This window comes from Zonotrichia leucophrys, chromosome 1 (assembly GCF_028769735.1).
Source record: "Zonotrichia leucophrys gambelii isolate GWCS_2022_RI chromosome 1, RI_Zleu_2.0, whole genome shotgun sequence".
Lineage (NCBI taxonomy): Eukaryota > Metazoa > Chordata > Aves > Passeriformes > Passerellidae > Zonotrichia > Zonotrichia leucophrys.
The window spans coordinates 39,765,544-39,789,085 of NC_088169.1; the positions used below are offsets into that span (position 1 = coordinate 39,765,544).

Consider the following 23,542-nt stretch of genomic DNA (forward strand, 5'->3'; position numbering starts at 1 on the left):
GGGCTGGTTTATGGTCACCTGTCTTCAGTTTCATTATCAAAGATGAAAAAAAAAAGGTATTTATGAGCACCACGTTCTAAGGCAATTAGAAACTACATGACACAAAAACAGCCATCATATTCTTCCCTATGGCTAAGCCAAACACGGCTCTCACCCAGCCACGCTCAACAGTTCCATCAGCATGGGCAGCTGACACACAGGGATGGTAAATCAGAGCTAACTTGAGACACAGAAGAAATGAATTGCCAATACATTTGGCAATATACATAAGCTGAACTTACTGTGACACACTACAAATCTCTGCTAATTTTTCTCAAGCCAAATTGTTGACAACTCTAAAACCTAAAATGCAGAAAACAAACACCACGGCACAATGGGCCTGTAACGCTGTACCTTTTTAGCCACATTAATTTTGTTCTTAGCAGCATGACATTCTCAGGAGAGAAATTAGTTTCATGCTAGCAGAAATATATGTATTAAGACACCAAATCATGAGTACCTACATAAAAATAGTTCTTCTATTTTTTAATATGACAGTGGAAGTAAACAGGAAGAGAAAGCCTAGAGACTCCATATGAGCTCCTCAACCCAATGCTCTGAAGCCTCCAGTGTAATTAAAATCTCTTTCTTTGGTACCACGATGGACTACGTGAAGCAATCAGGCGTCTCCCACCCTTCATTTTCAATTCACCTCTCCCCCTAAGCACAACTCCCAGCCCACCCCATCTACCTGACAAGTGACAGCCCAATCTGATTAAATGCTTGCAAGGGAGGGGACTCATGGGCCTCCATGACAGGCCAAAAGTGATCACCATGGAGATACATAATTACAGCTGTCAACGCATCTACTGTCCTGCTGGCATCAATTTGATTGCTCCCAGCAATAATGATAGACAAAGCTTAGTGTGCACTCTCCTACACCCAATCACTTTATCTATTCCGTGGTCCATTTAGCTGACATGCAACATTCACACAAGCAAATAACAGCAGTAAGCAGAACATTTAAGGCATTTTAATTGTTTTTTCTTTGTATGGATGGCTCACGAGCGCAAATGTTATTACATAAAACTCCTGCTGCAGCATTAATTGAAGAAAGATTTGGTGGGACAAAGACTGTAGGGGGTATAGTTTGTCCATTATCACTTGTACTTTCAACAGGTCTCACGTTTGGAAAATTGCAAATTGCAAAAACTTGCAAGGGCAAAATGTTTGACATCGTGTTAGCTATTACAACATGGTGAAAACTTCTAACAACCACTGGAGTACTCATTATAAATTCTTATTAAATACACTCTTTGTTTCATTAAAAAGAAGTTTAGATACATCCAGTGATACCTTTTTCCCTCATCTCCTCTTTAAGAGCACATAATGCCTTTTAGATCTTCACAGTTTTTTTCTGCTTTCAGGCTTTGAACACAGCATGAAGCCTTAAAGACCAGAAAGGGTCAGGTCCCTTTGGAAAGTACACGGGCAAAAACAATTTAAAAAGCGAAATAAATCATATATCCAATAACAACTCCACATTTAAGATTCCTCCTGTAATCTCTCAGTATTTTCCGTGCAAGCAGACTGAATAATTGTATTCACAGATGGTACAGTCTCATCACTGCACTGACACAGTGTCACTCATGTATATGTGCACTTATAATTTAAGACTACCTTGATTTTACAGAAAGGCAGTGTATTTGCTCTTTACACCCAGCAGAAAACACTGTTTGCTAAACACCTATTCTATATGGTTAGGCTGTATCCTGAAACATGTAATAACCACTGTAAGAAACTCCTCTTTAAAGTCTACAAAGCTAAACAAAAAGCACTGGCAGTTTCTCACTAGTGTCCCCAGTTTTCTGTGCTTAAAGAGTTGACTGAACAGTTCACTAATATTTTTAATGTCCACAAGTACATTTACTAAAACTGTGTTTGAAAAACTTAAGCTTAAAGTTATAGAACAAACCATTTCAACATGTATTGGTTCCCTGTTATACCCAATCTGAACATTTTTAACCCAGTTTGGAACTGTTCACTTTTAAGCAGTTTTTCAGGTTGCACTAATCAGTACTGCCATGTCCTGTCCCCACTCTGGCAAAAAGCTGGAAAAAAGGCCTGGTTTACAAAGCAGCTGAATATTTATAGTCTTTATATAAGAGAAACTCAGCACCTATGAAAAACCAGAACAGTTACTTACATTTGGCACATGCAATGGTTCCTGATACTGAGACAGTTTACCAATGGATGGCAGGCCAAAAGATTTGTAGGGGTCCTGGAAAAAAATTCAACATGAGAAAGCATTAAGCTTTTGCAGATGTGGAGCAGATAATGTTTAAAAGCTTTAAGTAGAACAGAAACTGCTACTGGAATGACTCTGCTTTTTTGCCCAGAATTACTTGTGTCAAAGAACATTTCTTCATCCATCTGCCCCCACAAATCCAAATAAAGAAATGGAGATATATAAATTCTCTTGCATCACTTAAAAAAAAAGGAAATAAGTATTCTGCACCAGTTGCAATATACGAAAATAAAATATACAAAGATGACATTTTCATTAGCTACACTTGGAAGAAGGATGGGAAAGCATTCAGGAGTATAAGAAAAAATTTTCGGAGATAAAAAGGGCAGTTAGAATTTCAATTATCTTAAGAAGTCAAACCGATATTTATGCCACTGGAAACCTCCTACATGTACATAATGCAACACTAATACAAACTTAATAGGAAAACAAAAATATATGGCCTACAGAATAACCTAATTCATGGCAAAGTAGTTGGATTCATTACTCATAAATGTGTGGAGATCTAAGATGAACAAAAAAAACCTAAACATCAGTTACTCCAGTGTAAAGCCTACTAAAACTCAAAATAGTTTCCATGACAGTCACAGGGCAAATATTTATTCTTTATCAAAATAGTCTGGACAACTTTGAATCAGTAGAGGAATTTGGAGGTTAGATGCATGTCATGAGATAAAAAGAAACATAAGATGGTCTAGGTAACAAAATTTCCAACAGATAAGTAAGGGGAAAAATGTCTCAAAGTGCTGAATTAGTTTTGAAATGCCAAGTTACCTAAAATGTTCCTGAAACTAAATGAAGGAAGATAGACATTCTTTTCCAGCCCCCACCCCTGGAAAAGTTCAAGGCCAGGCTCCAATGGGGCTCTGAGCAACCTGGTCTAGTGGAAGGTGTCCCTGCCCATGTCAGGGGGGTTGCGATCAGATGATCTTCAAGGTCCCCTCCAACCCAAACCACTCTGTGATTCAATTACTTATTTTTTACTAAACAAATTTTCATTTTCATATATCAAAAGTGACGCCAAAAAGACATTACATCAAAATGCCTTGATGGTGCTTGAAAACATGATTTAAATATTCATAAGCTTCTTTAAGGTAAGATGGAGACTCACACCATAATTACAGTTATTGTTTTGGAATGCGCTTTCAAAGTTTATCCTATAAACTGTTGTTTGAGAAAATGTGTAACTTGGTTTTTAATGACCTTTTCAAAAGTTTTACTAAAACAACAAAAATTCTGTAAAACATTGAATTTCAACTGTCTTTTAAGGTCAACAAGTTTCAGCAACACATTTCAGAAACTTAGAAAGAGTGGTTAACTCTGGTAAATAACTCCAGCATCATTAAACGTGTACTGAACATGCAGGCTTATTTCTAATGACATTTGCTTACCTCTTTTATCATCTTTACTTTCAACTTTCAGGAAAAAGCTATGTTGAAACACACACTATATTTTTAATTAAAAAACAAGAACTCGACAATTCTACAAAACCTCATTAACCATTCATGTTACAAGCTTGAAATCATGACTTTCATATGATATTCCTTGATTTCACCTTGGCATCTATCCACACCTGGGTATTATTACGCCACAATTCAACCACCTACCCCCTCCTCCCCATTACCACTCATTTACCTCAGCATAAACTCGACATTCAACCGCCCAGCCGTTGATGGGAATATCAGCCTGTTTGTGCCTGAGAGGGTAACCCTTGGCAACACGGATCATTTCTTGGACTAAGTCCAGGCCGGTAATGCATTCTGTGACGGGATGTTCAACCTGCAAGGTCAAGAACTGTCAGTCAGTAGGTAACAAAAAGCAACCAATAAAAAAAAGCACCTCTCTGTAAACAAACGCAGATAAATAAGAAATTTCACCTGCAAAAGAACAGAGAAAGACCATGTTTCTATTTTGGTCTTTTTCCACAAAGAAAACCAACCCTACTTAAACACCAGCAACTGCTGTCTTTGCATAAGAACGCAAAAAAATAATTAGCAGATGACAATAACTGGGAGCAGCATACAAAAGGAAAACTACAGAGGTGACCTGGGAGGATTTGGGCATTTGTAGGGGTTTTTTGTTTGGTTAGGGTTTTTTTTTTTCCCACTTATTTTACAAATTCAAATGCATCCGGTGACAATGAGTTAATTTTTCTTTGTTCGGAAGCTTTTCCCATTCAATTCTGTTTTGAAGAGACTCACACAGTGGCCATAACTATATTTTGAATGAAAATCTCCAAGTAGCTGATAATCAACCCATTCTGCTACACTTAACATGGCACATACAGGAGCCGCTACCAATTTTCCACAGAACCGGCGTAGCCTATATCTCACCCATTCGCCTTCTTTCACTAACCTGTCCTGACAAGCAACCAGATTAGCGTAATCTTGCATCAGCGCAGTGTAGCAGAAATGAGCAGATGGATCCTTCAATTTTTTTCCCCCCCTCCAGACTTATCTCTGTTTAGTGCTTAGCATGCACAATAGCTGGGCTGGACCAGCAGAGCGGCTCTGCGCGCTCAGCAAATTGCCGCTAACGGCTTTGGAAGAGGCTGCCCTGGGAATTGCCGTCACTCGCGCTCACAGGATGTGCGCACAAGCATGCACACGTGGGTGTGCACAGGCACATGCACACGCTTCTGCCTTCAAATGGGCACAGAAATGAGCACCTTGATTAACTTGAAAAAACCTTTAACTAGGCATAGGACAGTAAAAAGCAACCAAGGTGATTCCTCCGATCGCCACCACACTAATCGAGTTAAAGGCAGGCATGCTAAAAGCACGTTCTTCCCACAGAAACAGCTATACCACCAGAAACCATGACAGAACTGCCATTTTTGTTATAAAATGTTTGTGCTCCAAGCGGAAAAATACCTCAAGAAAACGCACTTTGCAACTGCTTGTGGTGAGATGTCACACTATGTACCTTTTCTGACACAGGAAAAGGTCACTGACCAAACCACTTGTCCTTCTTCCTTTAAGTATACAGTATTAAGGAAAACATTCAGTCATTATAACAACATTGTGGCTTACCAGAACAAGTAGATGCTTTGGTCTTTAAGAAAAAACGCTTTGTAAAAATAAACAGATGGCATCCATAATTAGCCCTGTGTGTGCTGTGAGTTTGTTTAGAGTTTCAACAACATTTTAAGACATTTTGACATAATTTTAATGACAAATCATCACTGAAACAAGCACCTATTCTTTGAAGGACAAAAGTGACATTGAAATGGGAATCTGATTATACAGTTTAAGGATGTACCTTTGGGACTCAATCTTGATTCTACCTAACACATGATACTTTCCAGCATGTCAAGCTTAATAACAGTATTTTGGGAATCTATGAAACATCTCAGTGTCTGTCCTGCAGTGTTAAATTGAAGCAATTCAATTTCTATTAAGACTTGAAGTTTCTATTAAGACTTGAAGTTTTAATAGAAACTCCCTAAGTTTTAATAGAAAGTTACTTATCACACATTCATATTTGGACTACTTTGGAATTTAAGTTTTAAAAGATTACCTTTGAGCTGGGAACATGTTTGGAATTCTAACATTCCAGGTAATTAAAATACTTTTTCTTTTTCCAAAGGCATTTGCATTATTTAGTTATACTGCCATTTTTCTTGGACAGCAATTGGCATTCCAGATTCAATAGCTTCATTGTTGTTTTCAGTTTTATTGTTGATGATCAAAATAAGATGGAATGTCTCTGAAAAGAAAAATATTTTTGTTGTTTGCTTCTTAAGTCTCACAAACATTTATTTAATCCATTCTTCAATACAGATCTTTGACTTGGTCAATATTTTCTTCTGTTTCTTCAAAATACTCCCTTTGTGTCTCCACACAAAGCAGCATTCAGCAAATACGTATAGGAAAAAATGTTGAGGGTTTTTTTGGGGTGGGGAGAAGTCCTACTTTATTTTAGGACTCTGCTTCAACTACTACTATTTAGGCATAACAGACAATTCCAATCATAGCATTAATTTGGGGTACCAAATACATTTGAATGCATTTTGATATTTCTTAAGACTATCAGATGAAATACAGTAGAAAAGAACTTTAATCTTGAAATCTCTACAACAACTATAACTAATAATTGCCTAAAGTAATTGTATCTGTTGTAAAAATCACTCTTATAAGTCAGACTTCAATTACTTCCCTCTTTTCCACTTTTTACTTCAGGTGCTGTCTTTATTCCGCCTGCCCGTTGTATTTCCTTCTCTTCTACTTATGCTATCTCCCCTCTCCATCAACAGACTTTACTTGCCAGCATATGGAGACTAAGTCAAGTACTACATTTCTGACAAGATGAAGGCAAGTTTGCTCACAAATGGAGCTGAATCTCACTGAACTGATCAACTCCTTTAGCTTTAGGCCATACTCAGTTTTGCAGTCGACTGATGCAAGATGTTGCCAGTGAAGCCCAGCCTTCGAAGAGCCAGTGTTGGTATGGTTATACAACAGTAGCTACATTCACACATTACTGCTGACTTCAACAAAAAGGGCAAAACCAGACATGTCTGCAGTAAGCATTCTACAGAGCATAGCTGTATCAAGACAGCTGTACCTTATTCTCAACAGGACAGGCAGAAAAAATTGATCAGCAAAAACTCTCAATCAGCCAAAAGTAACACCTTTATTATCAGTTCCTTTACTTATACCAAGTCTGCTCATAACCAGTTGATAACAAGTCATCATTTCAATGCACTTAAGAACAATATACACCTCCTTTAAAAAGTCTTAAGTCTCTGTAATATGCCACTTATATTCCTGCTTTCAAGTCCACAAAGCTATACCTGCTATGACCAGCAATAGCTACACAGAGTAAAGGGAAAGTGCTTCCCCTTCATACTGGATCTACTGCTCTTAAGACATTACAGCAACCAGATTTCCCATGAGCATTGCAAGTGTTTTTGCTTCACTAACCCCTTCCCATTTATACAGCAAGAGAAACTAGTGGCAAAGCCTGTCAGAAATTAATAATTAGGTCCCAGTTTATAGATAGTAAAGCAGGTATATAAGAGTTGGGGAACCTACCAACATCACAGGCCAATTAGCATCCATCACCAGAAGAGTATGGAAAGGCTCCTAATTTTCCTCTTGTTCTGTGACTGCCAGTGGTTTTAAAGCTTTACCATAGTGGGGTTCATCCAGAGCTACAAAAACAGTCATGCAGTTTTTATGGACAGTAGGAGCTGAGAATTAAATTAGTGATGACTGTTCCCCTTATATTCAGGGGAATAATTCTGGGACACATTTTTCTCAAGACTATCAAGGTACTCAGATCTAACAGCAAACACTTCTGGACACTCACAGACTGCTCTTGTCCCTGCGTGTATAAGGCATCAAGTTACTCACACACCAGCTGGAACATTCAAGCACGGCACATCAGCCAAGAAAATCTAAATTTCAGTAGACTTAAAACTACAGCCTATGTCACCCCTACTACTGTAAGTCCCTAGCTGGTGTCATATACCCCTTTACATTCAGATAAATAATCTCAAAACTAACTTTCAACATACACCTCAGTTTCCAGGAAATGTGATTCACCTGGAGTCCCACAGGCTTTGCTGCTGCAGCTAAATCCAGTATCAACTGACCCAAACTCACCAACTTACAGATGCTTCTCAAGTCCCTGTATTTCAGTAAGCCTGGTTTCTATTTCGGAGAACTGAACAGCAACAGAAGCGCACACATGTTCTGCTCTTCAGGCATGCAAGCTTCCTGACTACTATGAGCAGGAGCACACTGGGGTCACATCTTTCTGCAAAATAGTTCAATGTACATGGGGTTTGGGAGCACACAGCAAAAAAACAGCTTTTCATAAAGGCTACTGAAAAACAGACAATGGTTGGACTAATATACAGAATGAAAGGAAAGCAGGAATACATAACTGGGTAACTACAGGCATCCTACATAACAACACTTGCTGTTTGCTTTGTGACATATTAGATACAACTGAAAACTGAAGGCAATCAGTACTACTAAAATTTCCATCAGCTACGATGTTCAGGTAGACTTCTTTTATTGTTTCCCAAGTAGGATGTAGAAATAAAAACTAATGCACAGACATTCAGTAAAAACTAGGTTTTTAATGGTAGCATATAACTTTGAAAAGGTATTTAATTTACTTCCTCATAGGAAGTAATATTCCAATAATCATTGACACCTTTTGCAAGGATTTGTTTCTACATTGTATGGGACAGACACATCTTATGTGGCCTATGAATTCTGAATCTTTTCTGTGTTTCAGACAAACAGCACACACTTTAGGTCAACAAGTCAATTAGCTCATAATTTCAACATAACTTTCTCAATTAACATCCTGCACTTGAAAAAACATTTCTCAAAATTTAGTAACTCTACACAATTTCCATCCCACTACATGCGCCATGTAAGAAAATAAAGAAACTAGTATCCACAAAACCAATACTTTCTTTCCTAAAGATCTAATTCCTGTTTTTACTGTATTTAGCTGTAGTATTAAAGCCTTCTCAGAACACTTCATTCAGGATGGCTCCGGTCACACCACAGCTATTCTTTGGTTTACTTTACATCAACTTCACCAAAGCAAAGAAACTAAGAAGAACTAACTAACATTCTTCAAAGTACCCTTTGAAGAATGACCTTTTGTTTCTCTACTTATTAAGTAGTCTCCTCTTTCTCTACGTTTTTTAATAGTATTTTATGAGCGTTACATGGGAATGTCGTCTCTAAGATATCATTCCATGCCTTGGCAGCACTGTTAATGGCATCTTTCAGATTCAATGACTTACACAAACAATGTTGTTCTCTTCTGTCAACAACAATTAGCAATGCTTTTCTGTAGTTCTTTTGGGAAGCCTGAAAAGCAGACAACCAGTAGATACATAATGGAAGTTGCATTAGGAGGCAAGAATGTGGCAAAAATTTGGTTAACTGTTGTCGGCTGACCCTCTTGTGTGAAGAAGTGTTGTTTGGCAGTAAAATCACCTTTCAGTTCTAAAAATGGCCATGAACAGCTGGTATAAACTGTGTGCAGAATGGATTCTGGTGGGCTTAGCAGATTGGTAATGGGATAAGAGACCTTTCACCTTTAGGTCAGTAGTTCAAATTCAGCCCAGGTTAGCAGCGATTGAAAGTCCTTACCATCTGACACTGTTCGTCAGTCTATTTAAAATGACTGAAGCAAAGTGTTGTCACAGTAAACCAAGAATCCAGTATTAAGAAATATGAAGTCTTGGCAAACAGCAGAAACAGTACAGATTTACTTTGAAATCCCACCATTCTGACTTCACAGAAATCTACTCCTCTAACTCCTGACCGACTGTTTCTGTGCTCCCATTCTCCTGCCCACCTATCATAAATCATCCTCCAGGCAGCTCTGCACAACCAAGACAGCAAGATCAAAGCTTGCCATCCCATGGCTCTGCTATAGATACCAAAATCACCACTTCTCTGTGGCTTTAGGTGGCAATCTGGACTCAGCTCATCACTTTGGTATTTGTATTTTGTTCTTACTGCTACATATAGTGCCGCTACAATATTTTCCAGCACTAATATCCTTCACTAAGCAAACATGTAGCAGGTGCCGATTGGTGATGAGCAAAGAATAGAAATACAATTAAGAGGCTGTTGGAACCAGGAGTTTATAAGCAGTGGAGCACCAAAGCATCTGCAACAGTATTTCTACCTACTTTTAGACATTTTCCTACCATGCTTTTTATATTTTCATGGGTGGACAAACGCAAGAAGGGAAGACATGTTGCATGTAAAAATTCTTCCCATGTCTTACACTAGTCATAGCCAATTTTGCAAAAAGACAACTCTCTGGAATACATAATTTTCCAAAGGTCAGTAAAATCTGATGAAAACCCAGAAAGTGATAAACAAAAGTCTTAGCGCTGGGTAATGTTTTGCAGGTCTGTGGAAGGTTACTTACCTTACTTTATGCCTTCGAATCAAGTTACTTTAAAAAAATTTACATAAAATATTCTTTTGACAACTAACTGTAAACTAAAAACATATGTATGCCATTTGCTCTTAGCAAATCTCTCACAAACACATGAGATTGTTCTAAAAAATTAATTTTTATTTCCTAAAAAGTTGTGACAAAAATACTCAAACTGACACATGAAGAGAAAACCAATTGAAATTACCATATTTCTCAACTCCAATCTACACATACTATCTTTTCAATTACATTAAGCAAATTCAGTTACATTTTGAGGAGGAAGGGAGTACTCACATGTTATTTAAATCTCACAACTCATGAGGGAGGCAGAAGGTTGGGAACAGGCCTGAGACACAAACATACCAATTGTATTGATTGTAAATGCTCGATTCACATCACTCATTGTACATTTCTCTGTTTCTCTAGCCAACAAGAGAGGTTTCTCATTTCAAGGTACTACAAACATCTAAAATATGGGAAATTTTCCCTTTGCCGTCACTGTTTCACATGTATGAGGCTTAGCTATACCACACATAAATGTATTAACAGATATTTTTAAGTACAGACCACAGACTTCCTTCATATAAAGTCCAAGAGAAACAACACCTTTTCTTCCAGTGAAGAAAAGAAGAAACTTTTCTGGTGAAAACCAGCACTTCTGAAGTACCTTAGATTTTAACATAACTTGGAAGCCAGAAAGGCTATCAGTCTAAGGGGTCAAACTTTGTATTGATTGCAATATTGATAGCTTTGTATTGATTGCAAAGCTCTTGATAAGTTGTTCTGGACCAGGACTGCCCTTGATTAGGCTGATGACAACTAGGCAACAGAAAACACACCACACTATGAGCAGCTATAAAGAATCAGATATTTAACATCTGGTCTGCCTTATTTAACAGTGGTCACTGCAAAAGTGCCCAGAAGTTCTCTGCTAGCTTCTAGGGCAGACATCTCTTATGTCCTCTTGTAGAAAGTAGGAATTAGTTTTACTATGCAATCATACAATCCTCCATCTTATGTCTCATGCTTACCAGCTAGTCTCAAAGATGGAAGAAAAGCAAATAGAACAAAAGAACATTGCCAACAGCAAATAATAAGCCATCCTAGCTGAATCACTTAGAGGCAGTAAAACATCTGTAACAAATTTGTGTAGCATACAAAAGACACAATGGAGCTGATTCACCAATTTTCTTTTGCTTCCCAATCTTGTATAGTATTGCAGCAAGACTTAAAACAAAACCTAAATAAAATATCAACTTCCTTCAAGGTGCTATTTGCACTTCTTTTGTGTAACTATACAACAGAAAAGGTATATTCCCAAAGAGTCTCCAAAAAACCAGCAAAATAACAATACAACTCTGATTACTGCAAAATAATTTACCAGAAAGACTGAAAGGCATCCAAAAGATACACCAGAGGGAGGGAGGGGAGATATCAACATGCAGTGCAAAATACTGGACACAGTTTAGTTAGCAAGTATATTCTGAAGTCTGTATCTAAACTAAAAATGCGACAGTGATCTGATCAGAGATTGCTGAAACATTAAAACAGACACAAAATGCATAATTTAGTAGAAATGCTCTGATGATGGTGACAGGTAACTGTGTCTAATGCACGCTGACAAATATCTTAAGAGGCTCATTTATGGATCAGACACCTATCATTTTGGAAAGCTCTTCCAGCTGTGGAGTGTTCAGCAAGAACAAGGCAAGTGAATCTGTTAGACACTGATCACAGTTAGGAGATGCAAAAGGAAAAAAAAAGACTGAAGCAATACAGGAACATCTGGAGACTATCCTGGTCCTGAAGTTAAAGCTGGACAAGCTCCAGTAAAGTTTCTAGGTTTGGCTCTTAACAGTAGGGAGCAAGGACAACATTAGTTGCGTAACTGTTAGCTGAACAGAAAGTAAATCTTGAGACTTGGGAGAAACGAGAGATCAGTTGGGTAAGACTGGGGAAAAATCAGAGACAATTGTTACCCCAGACTCAAGCTAAAATGCTAATCAGAGACAATACAAAGACAGGATAGAAGAGGTAGAGAATATCAAAACAAGTACTCTAATTTAACATGAGTAAATTGCTTTAAGAGTTGGAAAGAATGAGTTTGCTATTACAGGGGATTGTCAAACTGCTTAGGCTATATTTCAAAAGGAGTACAAAGTCGTTAAACACGGGACTGTGAAAGCTTTCTTCCTGTCTATCTGGAGACCTTAGAAATTTGGGACTATAAACACATACCAGTGGATATTGCATGGTGAATACACTGCAAAACGGCAAAGAATGTCTTAAAAACAGCCCACAAAAAGGAGCCCAAGGATATTCCATCACAAATCCCATTTAGGAACTCATGTTCAATAATACTACAGCAAGGAAATGGTTTTGAAGTTCTAGTGGATTATGCAGAAAAGCATAAATTAATTTTCTTCTATGTAAACAAGAATGTGGAGTCACCAAAGAAACATTGGCTCAAAAACTACAAGATGGGGGAAAGTGTAAAAAATATGACCAAAGTGAAAGAATTATTCATAATATTTTAATGAACTATACATTGCCATTAATGACCACTCCCTCTCACTGAATCTAAGGCGGACCTGATAGTGCCTAGCAAAGGCATGTGAAGTGACTGTCATGGCTAATTCCAAAACCACTGCTGCCCTTCAAGGCAAAAAAAAATTTACCAGCAGTCTTCCCTTGGCACAGAAGATCATAACACTCCCCAAACACTCTTTAATTTCTTTACCCAAAGCATAAACTTACCTAATCATAAATTTACCCAGTTGTTACATAAGGTCATGCAAAGATGTCAGAGGATCTCATGTATGTTCTATCATGTACAAGCAGCACACAGGACATAACCCTAATGAAATGCAGCTAAAACAGAATGGGAAGCTTATCAAACTGGTGCTTGATTCCACATTTCAGTCTTTCTGGTGTTATTTAACAAAGCGAGAAAAGGAGGACAAAGGCAACAGAATGGACTCACAAGTTGAACACTTCTGGTATTCAAGAATGATATCCAGACTTCAAGTTATATACTTGCTTTCTTAGCTTATGACCAGAAATCCATCAAGCAGTGAAAAAAGTGGTAGAGGGGATCATCTCTTCACTTGCAGTGCACATTAGAACTGACTACATGAATTGCCACAAAATTCCTTCACCTTGTCAGGATGCTTTTCACACAGTTGCATTCAAGTCACAATTTCAATCATATGCAGATTGCTTAGTGCTCATATACACATATTGTTTCAATCACACTCCTAGAGAAACTCAGCAAGTGATCACTAAAGTATAAAAAATAAGAAAGAAACTTCAGAGACCAGTAGGCTTCAGGAAAATCTCAGAGCACAGTGGCTAGCCACTTACTGTGAATTCACAGTGGCACTTAGCAGTGACCTTTAGCAAGGTCTTTAGGTCAAGTGTAACAAAGAGAAAAAGCTCTGAACATTTACTTGAGTGCTGTGCAAGGGCTCACTGCTGCAAAGTCTTGCATAGGCAGGTTTATGTGAGTAGATCTTTTCAGTAAGTAGATCTTTTAAGTTCAGTGGGAAGTGCTCACGCACATCAAGATACTTATGTTTAAATCTTTGTGGGAACAGACCTTTAAACATGGGAGAAGGTAATGGTCTGTTTATTTAAATAACACTTTTCTGAATCTGAAGAGTTGTTTTTCTTACCTGAAGTCTAGTATTCATTTCCAAGAAGTAGAAATTCTTACTGGAGTCTACAAGGAATTCTACTGTTCCAGCAGAGGAATACTTTACTGCTTTGGCAAGAGCTACTGCTTGTTCTCCCATTGCTTTTCGAGTTTCAGGGTCTAGAAAAGTGCTGCAATGTAGAAACAATTACTTTTTTTTTTTGTTAAAAAACAATAATTATTGTATCATTTGCTTTTCTGTTTAAACTATGGTCAAAAGAGGACAGCACCATTATTAAAGTTATGAAAACATGTAAAGACTGTCAAATGTATGTCTTCACACTTATATTGTCCCTAAATGGATACACTGCATGCTTCACAATTACTGCTAGCGTATAGGAAATTCAGGATTAATAACCACATTCTCTAAAATATAAAATAACACAACACTCTTTAAACAGTGAGAGCTAAAATAATGCAAATTAAATGAAAAAAGGACATACAAAGCAATGCAACTGTCCTGGGTTGACTATATGATGCTTTTATCCCCAATCGTCTCATTCTGTTTATGTTGAATAATAATAAGTTTTGTACCTTTAAGAGTGTTACAGAGAGTGAAGGGGGAGAGAGAAGAAGCGCGCAGTTTGTTTTCAGACACTGCACTCACTCCTCCACATTCCTGCTCCTGACTGTGTTGTCTGCGGACAGACAGCAGGACAGAGAGCTCTTCTTTTGCTTTTTAGTTAGTGTTAGCTAGCTGAGGCAAAGAAGTTCCCTGGACTGTTTTTTTCCCTTTTCTTTGGACCTCTTGGAACTGCTCTGGACTGAACACCCAGGAGAGCACCGGCAGCTGCAGCTGTGGCCCACTGGGCCGGCCCTGGCCTGCGACAATTCCAGCACTGAGAGACTGATCAGAGACTGAGTGAGCTGCTGCTTGAACCCGGGGTTTTCTCAGTTTGTCATCTCTTTTAGAGTGGCAAGGGGTCTCATTGTTTTGATACTGTTTTGGTCTTATTGTTTAATAAACAGGGGTTTTTTCCACCTTTCTCCAAGGAGGTATTTTTCTTTCCTCCCGGACCAGTTGGGGGGAGGGGCCGATTGGATCTGCTTTTCCCACCGGAGCTCCTTTGGGGGGATTCTTCCCCAAATTTGCTCTAAACCTGGACAGCAACCTTAGAAGACATACTTATTATCCACATTAATTGCAATACATTCTTTTCCACAAATCTTGGACACACTCAAGGGCACCCAAAGAGCAGCTCAGCTACCACCTTGGGAGCCACTGTGAACACTGCCCAAATGCCAAGGGCCCTCATTCTAGGAGAGCATTCCACAACTTGCACTGGGCCAGTGAATCAAAAGACTCTGAAGTCTTTCTGGAAGCAACACATTTTACTTGTTACTCTCTTCTGTACCATAAATTCAGATTTAGATTAACCTATGCAGATTAGATAGACAGATGGATAGATAGACAGACAGACAGATAGATATGTATTTCTGTGGTATTCCGCCAAAGCCTTGAAACCAGTTGCCCCTCAACCTGACACACTGATTTTTCAATGAAAGAACATGTCGCTATTCATCTTACATATGCTTGTAAATACACTTACTATTTATATTTCTGTTTTGACTCACATTAGGTACATAACTCAGCTGTAATTTGTAAAGTACTTTTGCAAGGGAATAAACAGACCGTCACTTCTACTTTGCCTCTAAGTTACTCTGTAAAACAAAACCACCAAGTGTTACATATTTCTCGAGGTGGCTTGAACAGTGGGCCCTTATTCTGCAAAGGAGCAATCAGGGGCCCTCACCTAAAGTGGCCTCAAGCCCAGTGAAGGTCCATCTGGAGCCCCAGACTGCTCTCAGACAGAAGCCAGTGCTGGGCCAGGACTTATCCTCCAGCACTTACTGTGGAGTCTTTCACTGAACCCACAGAAGAGCTAGAGACTTCTGCCACAAACCATATTTGACATGACACAAGAAGTGAGCAAATATCTAGGCAAAGGAGGAGACAGTGGAATAATTTTTTTTCACTGGAAAAATGCTACTTCACATCTCTGTCCTTCCAGTGCCCACACAGGCACATTCTAATAGACCATAAGGCAGGCATTTTCAGATTTCAGCAAAAAGTTTCTTTCTTGGCAAACAATGAGACCAACATGAAAAGGAAGTCAAGTCTCATTCAAAAAGCTGTATGAGATCCTACATGAGATGAAAGTGAAGATCAGAAGACACAAAAACTGTGTCACAAGAACAGGCACTGGTAAATGGAAAATAGTTTAATAATATTTTTTATTTTGATACAGTAAGAGGATAATACATTACATGAAATCAACATTCTATAATTCAGTAATTTCTGCAGGGCTTTGATGATGAAAGGTCAATTAATGGCTTATGAAGAACAAAACATTCTCAATATCAGCTTCATAGTCTATTTCTAGAATAACCATTACTACTTCTCATATAGATGTAAGAGTAGCTCCCCTTCATTACAGTGGTGTCTTCCCTGTACTTTTTAAATGTAGGTCTGAGATCTCACTGTTCACCTCCTGCTGCAGGCAGAGAATGGAACACAGGTGTCACATTGCTAAACTTGATCTCTGCCATACAGTTAAGCTTTACACTCTGAAATGACTGGATCATCCCTACCATTGGCTTGGTTAATTAACCAAAGTTTTCATATTCCCCTCTACTGCTTTATCTTTCAAACACATTGTTTCTCCCCTTTTTAACAATGCACTTTTGATAACCAAGAAAACTCTTCTCCAGTCTAATTATGCATCACTTGAAAACATAGCATTTAAACCTGACTTCAAATCTTTTTCTCACACATACACCTGTTTTTCTTTAGACCAAACAGCTCCTATGGCAGAACAAAAGTTAACACAAAAAATTAAAAAGTATTCACAAAATAAAAGCATCAAAAAGAAAAAATAAATCAGACATGACACTTTATTCATAAGACCTTCATCAAGTTATTGTAAAGTTAATCAAAGGGAATACAATTGGTTTGTCACTTTGTCTCTACAGCCAGGGAAATGACCCACATGGGCAAGATGTTATCTCTCCACTTCTAGTTCATCAGATAAGGTTTCCCAAAATATCCCTATCACCTTCACTCACAGACAGAGCTGAGATTTTGAAAAATACAGTTACACCATCAGTGGAAATTTACTGCTCAGTTTTGACAAAAAAATAAATAAGTGATCAGTAACACTTGCCCTTTGAAGATTCCACCACACTGCTGTGGTGAACCTCAATTTTCTAAATGTCAAGGTCAGCTTCCCTGCTTCAAGGATATTGCTTGTTTAAAAAAATTACTCATCTACAGAAAGCATTACCCTTTGAGATGTTCACTATGTACTACCAGACCATGGGCATAAAATAGGCTAAAGAATTAGAGTACACAGTTCTGCCCCTACATCTAAATGGTGCCCACCCATGAATCACACATACAGTCACCAACAGAACAGGTTCACATTTCTCTCAACCCAAAATACTTCAAGGATTTCTAAACAATGAGAAGAAATGTAGAGTCTGACACACATATATGCATAACAATTCTAAGGAGAACTTGTAGAGTCTAATTCAATAATGCACCTTTCTGCTAAGTTCCTGCCTACATACATTCATTCAAATGAACCGAGTACCTTTCGTTTCACACGTAGTGAGACAAATTTGCAGTGCTTTAAGAAGCTTTTAACAGGTTCAGAAATTGTTAGATAGGACACGTGCTCAGCAAATAAAGTTTTAGAGCACTCCTCTGAGTTACTACTCCAATTATTGAGTAGGATTTCAGTTAATACTCTTGTGCATTTAATTTTGATTAATCCCAAAGGATCCATGGTTTTGCTGATAAACTCATAGGCCTTGTCTTTCCACATGGGAAACAATCTCTTATTAATCACTCCAGCAGACAGGAAAATACAGCCACACCTTTGTATTTTTTCTTGCCAAAGTACAGTGTCTCACGGCAACTGTCTGTGAAAATGAACAGGGAAGAATTTGGACAGTTGAAGAACAAAAACCTCAACTAAGAAACAACACTAGGACTATTAAATGCCACTCATGTCACTCATCTCTAAGTATTAGCCTCTGTGAAATGAGAAGACAACATCATATCCAAAAACATGTGAAAGTAGAAGCAGATAAAATTATGGTACATCACTGGAAGCTTTGTGCACCACTAACTTTGCCAAGCACAAACTAAAAAGCTGGAGATGGTTGGATGTATCTTATTGTCTGTGGTTCCCAAAACAGAGGGAACAACAACTCATGTGAAACTCACCATGTGAAAATGGTACAAGCAAAGTTTTTGTCTCCTATTTGAATCTGGTGGATTGACCACCGTGAACACCAGGGGTCCCTTGAATATTGTAACCTCAGTGTATGAACTAAATGGATTTCTCTCCTCAAAAGGGGGCGTTTAGTTTGTTGTTTGTTTGTTTTAAACATAAGGCTAAACTTCCCTAGGAGAACTAGAAATACAAACACAATGATCCCATATGGATAAGTTCAGCAGCTGCAGACTTAGATTTAAGAAAATCATGGGTTACTCCTAAAGCCAAAAGGCACTCAGTCTCCTAACTTAGACACTTAGGAAAATGCCATCATAATAGAGTAAATCAAAAAAGGCATGAGAGAGGGCAAATGTCAAAAGGCCTAAATTGTCCAAAAGACAAAAAAAAAAAATTTTTGTCCCTAACATCCCTATCTCCCAGGCCTCGTGAAAGAAAATAAAAAGGTTTGACCTATCTCTGAGTCCTTAATAGCAGCTGCCATTTAAAACAGGAGAAACGAGAACAGTCTATTTCGTACATCCAGCCATACCAGAATAGGTGTGTCAAGGAGGCCTTAAGTTATCAAACTGAAACAGCATTTACAGGAAGGGTTAACTTGACATTTTAGGATCTCTCTGGTGTCTCACAGAAGTTAGTGCTCTGCTTATCTGCAAGTCTTGTAACCCTTTGAAAATTAATGGACTCTGCAGCCAAGTGCAAGTGGCTACAAGGCAGGTAACTCTTCCAAATCTGCCAGCAGAAGTCTGGCAGAGTTTAAAACATTCAACAAAAAAAGGAAGAAAAGTTTTCATGCCGAATTTTGGAAGTTATTAACTTGCCCACACTCTTGTAGGGTCATAAGAGGGGATGAGACAACTTACTGGCAACTCCAACAGAGAAGCCCAAGAAAGTTAAAATGTTGGCATTTCTGAAGAAAGAAAACACTCTGGCTGGCAAGAGAAAGATGCATCACACCACTTTAACTGACCACAGGCAGGGAGAAGGAGCAGGAAGGAAGAGCAGGCCTTGCTTTACATATACTCATTTAAGTGCTTGGGTACACATACATGTGCATTTGCATTATATCAGGACCTGAAGTATTCACTTTCCACAACAACACAGTGAGATCTTTAGACATAAGCAGCATAAGGTTCCAAGAAATCCACAAGCACTAGCAGGAAGCATTTGTAAGTGGATTTGTATCTTCAGACTTGAACTTTGTTCTTTTATTTAAAATATAGACCAAACAGTGGCAGTCCTGCAATTATGATTCAACATTAACTAATAAGGAGCCTCTAAAGAAATGTCATTTGGATGATGTGCTTTTACTCACATCCCAAACTGTTGCATCACATAGTTCTGTGTTATAAAAAAATATGGCAAACCCATTCCAGCTGCTGAACATATTACACCAGTAATTCCCACAAGCAGTCGTATACCTGTGTCTGCCTTTCTGAAATCAGAATTTCTTGCTGCCCTTTTTATACACTTATTCCCTGATGACTGCTATGCAACAGAAAACACAGCAAGGCCATTTCTTGCATAGCAGCAAGGAATTTCAGCTTCACATTAAACCAGTAAGATTAAAACAATTTTGCACTTTTGAGTTATTAAACACCTACATCTCTAGTTCACTACCACGAACGGTACTAAAAGTGATGCAGAGTATTTTGTACTTCATATTCCAATTAAAATGGAAATGTACAGTATTATGTGGCCTCTACACAATTACTCTAACAGTCAAATACCTGTATCTGTGGTAAAATTCATACTTATTTCATATTTTACTTGACAAAGTATACACAAAACCATACCACCTACAGCAGATTGGTAAGATCCAAATCCATTTTATACATTATCATTTTAAAAATTAACTACACCACACTAATTTTCTTACAGAAAGACACTGTAAAGCAAAATCAAAATACCCTCAAGAACAACACCAAAATTGCAGTATGGTCAAACGACTGTAACAAACATTTATTTTCTTTGTGCTTTTTAATAGAATAAAAATTCCCTGTGTTTGTACAATAAATAGAACCAGCAGGCTTTCAAAAGTGCTTTCAGTTACTATGAAGCCACATCAAGAATCCAGTATACACACCTTGGTGCCTCCTCCACAACCTTCTGGTTTCTCCTTTGAATGGAGCATTCTCTTTCATTCAACCACAAGGCATTGCCATGTTTATCTGCCAAAACCTGAAACAATAACACACTGCTATTAACAAACAGATGTAAGCATATGGTCTTTTGGCATAATACTGTTCTGCAGTATTTAGAGTTTGGAGTTTTTTCCCAATCTAAAAATAAAGCTTGGGGGAGAAAAGCTCATGTAGGAAATTAATTATATGTGGTATACTAATTGAACATTCCTTCAAATTTTGAGAAGGACTATTCTAAAGCCTCTATGGAGAATCTGTACATAGCAAAACACCCTCTCACTTCAAAATTTTATTTCTGAATAATAGGGATCTTCTTACAAAAGGCTGAAATAAGATTAAAACTACATTTTCAAACATTTTAAATTGCACTGCATTACAAAATTACACAAAAGCAAAATATTGCATTGACAAAAAAATCTCAAAGGTTGCCAAATTTTGGTCCTGAATTACACACAAAAGCTTTCAGAAAAAAATGTCTAATGGAGCTTTCTTAGTAGGCAAACCACAATGTCCTGTCTTTAATGAAGAAAAAAAATTTCAGAAACTTTGCTATCCTTCATTAAGGAGAACAAAATTTGCACCTCCCTTAATACTTTCAAAGGAAATAAAAGCAGTAGTTTCAAGACTTTTTTCAAAAAATCAGTAACTACAGTTCTTGGCTGCAGCTTCAGTTCATGGAAGAGGTAAAAAAATCAACTATCTAGATCCAACTACATAAATTACATGCTAGAAAAAAGCCCACAAGTTGAGGATAGCAGAACTCTTAATTGATTCTTCAACTTCAAACTAGAGGGGAAAGTAAGAAAAGGAACTCTGTCCCTTTATGAAATTGATGGTATGATGCAGCCATTTCCAATAACAAATACTAGATCTAAAGATTCAAGTAGACTTCTTCCCATCTTATGACGATAACTCTACACTTATTCTTAGAACAATTTCTTTTAATACAGACCACACCTGCTCCCTTTCTTCCTTATAAAATTTTTCTTTTAACTCATTTTTTTTCCATCTATCTTCCTGCTCTGATCTGCGGGAACCCATGCCAATATTCATGCTTCATTCTTTAATAGCTCGGTCCTACACTGAAAACTGACAAGATAAAACAAGGATACAATCTTCCTCAAACTGTGTGAACTCAACCATATCTACTCACATTTGTGACAACGAATCTGTATTATTTATTATTCCTTTTAGCACCACAGAGCAAGTATGGCACAAGGCAAGATGAATTCCTGCATCTATGACACCAATGGTTGCTAAGGCGTGAAAAATCTGGGTAGATGTGACTGAAAACGAGGCAGTGAACTCATGAAGAAAACTTAGGTGCACTGTGCAGCATCAGATCCAGGGTGCTCTGTGCCCTGTAAGATCAGATGTTTTCCCTCCTCAAAAATTCTGTTGTGCTCTCACCAATTTATGGAGCTTTCTAGTGGAAAAAGGAGCCTAGAAGACTGACAGTTTTAGGATTTTCTAAACTACAGCACTTGCCAGAGCCCTCTTTCCTGTCCAGAGGGAGGTTTAGCAGCAGCAGTAGCACCAGGATGCTCCAGCCAACTGCTAATTCCCTAGCAAGGGACTCAACACAAAGAAAAGCAGGGAAAGGGAAAGGGAAAGGGAAAGGGAAAGGGAAAGGGAAAGGGAAAGGGAAAGGGAAAGGGAAAGGGAAAGGGAAAGGGAAAGGGAAAGGGAAAGGGAAAGGGAAAGGGAAAGGGAAAGGGAAAGGGAAAGGGAAAGGGAAAGGGAAAGGGAAAGGGAAAGGGAAAGGGAAAGGGAAAGGGAAAGGGAAAGGGAAAGTCGGTGCTTCCTACCTAAGTGCTCACCCATCCAATCCAGATGAGTGGAGCTCTACAAACTCATGGGGCCCTACAAGAAATTGTTTGGAAGGTACAAAGATTTTTGGACTGATTTTTTGTGGGGGTTATTTTAGTATTAAAGCAGTACCTCTAGAGCTTAGCATGGTACTTGATGGAAAAATCACTGTCCTGTAAGCAGAATGATTCCTGTTGAGCACTTCTGCTTCACTGTTAGAAAGCCTACAACTTTCCACAGAATTCTGTCTCAGTAAAACAAACCAAAAAAATTGGAAAATTACAATAAAAACTCGTCATTGTGCTTCTCTCCTCTCTCTCTATTTTTCAGAAGAGGATAATACATTTTTTCAATCCAAGCAGTAATTTTTCTTCCACTTCATGACTTTTCTCATATCCTACTAAATTTCATCAACTGGATCTTAAAAGAAATGTTTTTCTATTGTTAGTTAATGGGGAAAAAAAAGACATGCATGAACATTTACTATGAGAAAGTAATTACAAATAGAATAAGCCAACAACATCCAGCATTAGGCTTTTATTTTTATTCTGTGTCCACTGTTCCCAGTAAAAGAAACTAGCCATAAAACAATTGTATTTCAGAAGACATTTGCAGCATTCCAAAATCATAATCTCTGACATGTCGTGAGATCCAGTACACATTTCACTAAAAATGCATGTCCCAGCTACAGCTTTTGTTTCTATTATCTAAACATTCATAAGAGAAAACGTCCATTTTTCAGGATTAGATGGTTAGGACATCAGTATATGCTATGTACATCTACATGCATTTGTAATAATAAAATTAATTAAATATTATGTAGTGGAATCCCCCCTACATGATTCAGCTAAATTCTGTTTCCAGTTGTAGGACTGTTGTCTGGCCAAGTAGTAGACATTCCATGTACTCTTACTTTAAGCTTTTTATCAGATACTTCAGGAGAACAAGACTTCAAATCAGTTCAAGCATAAAGTGTATTTGGACTCTATTTTCCTGTTAATTGTTTTAGTCTTTTCTCATGTTTTACAAAGTGATTGTTTTATAGCTAGACACAGGAAACTTTTTATTTAACAATTTTAAGTACCAGTGCTTTGGAGAAATATAAGAAAGCTAAAAAAAGTTCTATTTAAAAGTCACTGCTAAATTAATAAATATTTGGCATCTGGTCTCAAATTGTTTGTATATTCAGCAGTTTGAAAATGAACCAAGGTCAACGTCCTAAAGCTGATTAGAACATGAAGTTAAAATGATATGCTATGATATTGTTAAAAGGTACCATCAAAGTGCTTGTATAAGGAAAACAACATTCACTGTATACCCCTTATAAATAACACTATAAATTATTAATAGCAAAGCCATTTTATTGAACTTATTCATCTGTTCCTAAATAAAGCACTACTTAATTTTTTGGGTTAACCCTTTATTAAACCCAAAG

At 37.8% G+C, this 23,542-nt stretch overlaps 1 protein-coding gene across 3 annotated transcripts in view; it reads right to left on the reverse strand.

The window, feature by feature from the left end:
* PCCA (propionyl-CoA carboxylase subunit alpha) overlaps window positions 1–23,542 on the reverse strand; it is a 299,270-nt gene that overhangs the window by 152,412 nt on the left and 123,316 nt on the right. For all 3 annotated transcript variants that reach the window (XM_064712168.1, XM_064712163.1, XM_064712177.1), the window contains 4 exons: window positions 20,241–20,335; window positions 13,894–14,044; window positions 3,923–4,066; window positions 2,186–2,260 (listed from right to left, as the gene is read on the reverse strand). In XM_064712168.1, coding sequence (XP_064568238.1) covers window positions 2,186–2,260; window positions 3,923–4,066; window positions 13,894–14,044; window positions 20,241–20,335 — 465 coding nt within the window. The remainder of the gene's footprint in view (window positions 1–2,185; window positions 2,261–3,922; window positions 4,067–13,893; window positions 14,045–20,240; window positions 20,336–23,542) is intronic.